Here is a 4,882-nt window from a genome sequence, read left to right as displayed (position 1 = left end):
AAGAAAGTAGAGAAGACAATCCCTTGAATGGAGGTAACGGGCTCCTAGAAGGCCTACCCCCTCCTACTTGAGGGGGCCCTTGGGGAGCAGCCCCCACCACCACCCTGCCCTCTCCCCACAGCTGGTCCTTCACCAGGACCAAATCTGGCCACGGCGCCCCCGGCTTAGCACCCTCTTTGGAAGAATCACAAACCCCCCGCCCCGCCTTCCCTTCCCCGGAAATATCATTTTCTGTTCTTTTTTGTCTTTTCCAGTTTACGCCTCTTGTGACTGCTTCTCTTTCCTTCTCAGAACTGCCTATTAAAATTCCAGAGCGTGGCCTTGAGAATCTGCCCAGAAACAGGAGGAGAAAATGTTCTTCCTGCCTCTGCAACAAAGGCAGCTCCTTAAGGGGTCAAAAGCCGAGGACAGCGGGGGACAAGTCCTCTCACACACCAAAGGGGGGTCTGACTGACCGCTGTCCCCCCTTCGCCCCCAACCCCGTCACTTGCTAAGAGGAGGCCAGGTCATGTGTGCATGTGTGTGAGTGTGCATGTGAGCGTGTGAGCACTCAGGTTACACAGCCTGGCCTGGGCGAGGCTGAGGACGGAGCAAGTGAGTAGGCAGAGGGGTGGACGGTCCGCGAGGAGGACAGGGCATGAGGGGGTGACTGTATGTCTGTCCAAGTGCAGCCCTTTTCCCTGGGACTGGCTGTGCGTGTCCCAGCCCCAGGACGCAAAACTAAAGCCCAGGGGAGCCACAGGCCGCACGTTCAGGAGGCAGGCCTTCCTCCAGAGCGGCCAGCCACCCCACGGGGACTCCACAGGTGCCGGCCGGCTGGTGGGTCCCTTCACGGGCCGCCCCCGCTCCCGCCCCGGAGGCAGGCAAGGACCCGGTGGAGGTGGGTCGGAGCCAGAAAGGAAGGTGCTTCTCACGGAGTGTGTGTGACTCACACTCAGGCCCCGACGGGAGTGGAGCTGCAGCTAAAAATACCCTGGTGGGGGCAGGGGGTTCCCTGGCACAGGTGACAGCCCCAGATTCCCATCCAAGTCACTCTCCCTCCGGGGAGAACCCCACCCTTTCCTCTGGAGATTTTCAGCAACTCCTTTCACCTCCCCCCAACCACCCTACCCTATCGAGGGCTGCCCCCCAACCACCCTACCCTATCGAGGGCTCCCCGCCAACCCCACAAGTAAGGCCAAGTTGACACTGAAGTTAAACCCAGGGGAAGCCCAGTCCTGGCACTGGGGCTGGACAATAGGGGAGCAGGGTCCCCTCCCCCATCACCCCCACAGCTCGAGGATGCCTGGAAGTCCAGCATCAGAGCAGCATCCTTGCCCCTAAGAGACACAGCCTCCCACGGGGTCACCGGGGCAGCATCTTCATGTCCCCAGTCCCCCCCCAGAGCCCGCCGTCCAGGGAGGAAGCCTGGTGGCATCAGGGAGAGGAGGCCTAGCACCCACGGTGGGCTTCTTTAGTTCTGGGGGGCCCCCTGCCCAGCTCCCCACAGCTCACCTGGCCTCCAGCACAGAGCAGCGCAGCCTGCAGGCCCGGGTCCCTGGCACCACCTCCAGCCGCAGGTGGATCTCACCTTGCACCTCCTCATCAGGGTCGACCTCGGTCAGGTGGGCCCACCCACTGAAACCTGAGGGGCCTCGGCTCAGCTAGGGGCCTGGCCCTTCTCCTGCAGCAACCCCCGCCCACGCCCCGGGCCCCTGCACGATTGCCTTGGGGTCCTCTCAAGCTCCCGGGAGACCGGGGCTGCTGCCCCCAGTGGCAGGTGGGGACACCGAGGGTCAGGAGCTGAACAGTAGTGGGCTCAAAGTCCAAGTCCAGCCTGGTGCCAAGCTGCATCTGGTGGCCCTGCCCTTGCCCCATCCTGGGACTGGCCTCTCTGCCTCAGTTTCCCCATCTTAAGAGACAGGGAGAGTGGGCTGCCAGGAGGAGGACGCGACAGATGGGGGTGCGACAAGGGGATGGCATCACGGGGGCCAATGGCCCCTGAGTGGCCAGCTGGGGCCACAAGCAGGAGAGGACTCAGGCCTGGCAGGGGCCAAGAGGCCCCGTGAGTCAGCAGTGGCCCTCCCCCCATGCCAGGCCTGCCCCAGCCTCAGGGATGGGAGCAGGTGTGTGCCAGGGAGGCCCCTCGGGAGTCACGGGGGCTCAGGCCAGCAGAGCCTGAAGCACCTCTGAACTCCTGGTCTGAACCTCCACCGGCAGATGGTGACTCAGCCTGGAGGAGGCGGCACCAGGTCACACGGCCAGGCTGGGGCAGGGCTGACCCCTCCAAACAATGTCAGTGTCCCCCGAATCCTCCAGGGGCTCTCTAGCCACGCCCTGCCCCAGGCCAACCCCCTCGACTGAGGACACTGGGGACCAGGCCGAGGAGACCCAGTGGAGCACACAGCCAGCCAGACTGGGAGGAGGGGATCCCACCCCTTGACAACGGAGCATAAAGAGGCCCCTTCCTCTGCGTGCAGAGATCTCAGATCTCACTAGCAGCCCCTCATCGCCCCGGGGGATGTGGTCCCAACCAGGGGGGCAGAATGGTCCCAGCTACAGGGCAGAGACCAGGGAACAGGCGATGGAGAGGGCCATGGGCCCTTCTGGGGAGGCCATGATGGCTTTCCTGAGCACAGGGGACTGAAGGATCCCAGAGGAAGGTCTCGGAGCGGGGGATGGGCTGGGGACTGGGCAGACCAGTGTGGGGGAGGGCAGGGGACGAGAAGCCGGCATGGCCTCCCTCCTGGGGTCTTACCCTTAGGGTGAGCGGCCAGCGTGTCCCTGGTAAGGCAGACCTTCCCAATGACATCATCCCGGCTGGAGGGTGGAGAGGGAACCCGAGCTGGGCAGGGCTGGTGCAGAACCAGAGACCCCCAACCCACCCCACCCCCTTCAGGGCCCCTCTTGGGAGCAGGGAGGCTGACAGTGCGGTCACTTACAGGAGCCTACATGGAGCAGGACCCGTGACCCTCTGGCAGGCCCTCTCAGGGGCATGTGTCTGCACGTGGACTTACGCATGTGCCCACCTACATGCCCAGCTCTTCTCTCCGGGTGCCTGTTTCTAAGCTCACATCCCCATGCACACACAGCGCAGCACACACATGCACGCGTGGTGGGGTGTGAGCATAGTGAATCCACACACACAGACACAGACGCTGCACATCCAAGCCCTGTGCCCTGCAGGTCCCCTGGGCTCCCCCTCCTTCCAGGCTGTAAAGAGGAGGCAAAGTGACCCGCAGTCCCAGAGAGGGACAGGGGCGGGGTCCGGGCCCGGGATGGGGAGCGCGGTTGCGCCCACCTGAGAGCATCCTCGTCCATGACGTAGAAGGCCACTGAGTGGAAGGTGGGCGGCAGGTGCACCTCGTACTCCTCGCCCCAGAAGGGGCACAGGGTCTTCCACACAGTGGCTGTCCTGCAGGAGACAACCCTCAGCACCGCCCACAGACCCCTGGCCGGGACAGGGCGGTGGGCGCTGCGGGGCTCGAGCCCACCTGTCCCCACATCCCCCTCCGTTTCCCGGAACGACTGCTCTGCTGGGTGATGATTCTCCCTGTCCCTCCATCGTCCGCCGCCCATCATCCCCTCCTGACCGTGCTCTCTGCCCTGGCTGGGGCAGGCACTGGCTGCATCTGTCAGGCGACTTTCCATTTGGGGAAACTGAGGCCAGAGTTGGCAGTCACTGGCCTCAGGTCACACAGCAGGACAACGGCAGAGCCAGGACCGGAAGGCTAGCTTCCCAGCCTCCCTGGCTCCTGATACTGAAGAGACTCTCTGAGGGTGGAGGCAGGGGGATGGCCAAGCTGACTCTGGGGACAGACGGTCCTCCTGGGGGGGAACCTGAGAGCCAAGGTCTGGAGCCTGCCCCACAGAGCCAGCTCTGGTTCATCCCAGGGCAGAACCCTCAACTCATAGGGCTCCAGACACTTTCCTGATGGTCCAGCAGTTAAGACTCTGTGCTCCCACTGCAGGAGGCGTGGTGAGTTCCATCCCTGGTCGCAGAATTAAGATCCCGCATGCTGTGCGGTGTGACCAAAATAAACCCGCCAAAACTCCTAGGGCTCAGCAGGGTAAGCTGAAACCCTCCAAGGACCTTGATGAAGGCTCAGGGGATCACCTTCACCCCAACCACTTCTTGGACAGGCCACTTGAACTCTGGGGCCTTGATTTCCCTGTCTGTCCTTGAGACAACCCAAGCAGTCAGGCATCTCCCCACCCTGCTCACCCCATCCCCCACAGTGTCGGTGCTCTGGAGAGAGCCTGGAAAAAAGCACGCTGTTTGCAGGTGGGAAGCACTGTGGGGCTGAAGTGACCGCCTTGGCTATTGATCAGCAGTCGGCACCCCAGTGGGCAGAAGGGTGGAGCGGCTCTGGCCATGAACTTTGGAGGCAAAGGCCTTCGTGGGAGAGGGTAGCAGACAGCAAAGACCCTGCCCAGGATCATGGGGCCCACGGGGAAAGGGATGCAGCACAGGGGAAGTGGCCGTTCTGGGCAAATTAGCTTGTTTTTTTTTTTAATGGGATGTGATGCTGTTGTATGGAGCTCATGGTAAGTATTAAACTGCAAAAGGTTTAGCATAGGGCCTGGCAGAGTCCATCCTCCCTGAGTGACAGCTGTGGTTACCCGCCATTATCCTCTGGCCCTTTGGCCGGTTGTAAAGTTGTCAAGAGGAACAGAGTGGGTGGGAGGCCCTTGGCTGAGCGCCCAGCCCACAGTAGATAATCCCTCTATGGGCGTTAAGGTCAGTAATTAGCAAGGCTAGTCGGTCTTTTCTCACCTCCCAGCAGGCTGTCAGGGCCTAATGGGCCCCAAGAAATCAGAAGCTGCAAGCCCTGGCTATCTCCATGCAAATTTCACACGCCCTTAGATGTGGGAGTTGGGGGGCGGGGCAGGAGGAGTGGGC

General features: G+C 62.3%; 1 protein-coding gene across 1 annotated transcript in view; it reads right to left on the bottom strand.

The window, feature by feature from the left end:
• LOC104998965 (ras GTPase-activating protein 4-like) overlaps window positions 1-4,882 on the bottom strand; it is a 22,901-nt gene that overhangs the window by 12,830 nt on the left and 5,189 nt on the right. The window contains exons 3-6 of the mRNA XM_010854360.1: window positions 4,757-4,777; window positions 3,281-3,666; window positions 2,738-2,799; window positions 1,495-1,624 (exon numbers count right to left, since the gene is read on the bottom strand). Coding sequence (XP_010852662.1) covers window positions 1,495-1,624; window positions 2,738-2,799; window positions 3,281-3,666; window positions 4,757-4,777 — 599 coding nt within the window. The remainder of the gene's footprint in view (window positions 1-1,494; window positions 1,625-2,737; window positions 2,800-3,280; window positions 3,667-4,756; window positions 4,778-4,882) is intronic.

The sequence above is a fragment of the Bison bison genome, unplaced genomic scaffold (assembly GCF_000754665.1).
Source record: "Bison bison bison isolate TAMUID 2011002044 unplaced genomic scaffold, Bison_UMD1.0 scf7180017864340, whole genome shotgun sequence".
NCBI lineage: Eukaryota > Metazoa > Chordata > Mammalia > Artiodactyla > Bovidae > Bison > Bison bison.
This window is presented reverse-complemented; position numbering and strand designations above follow the sequence as displayed.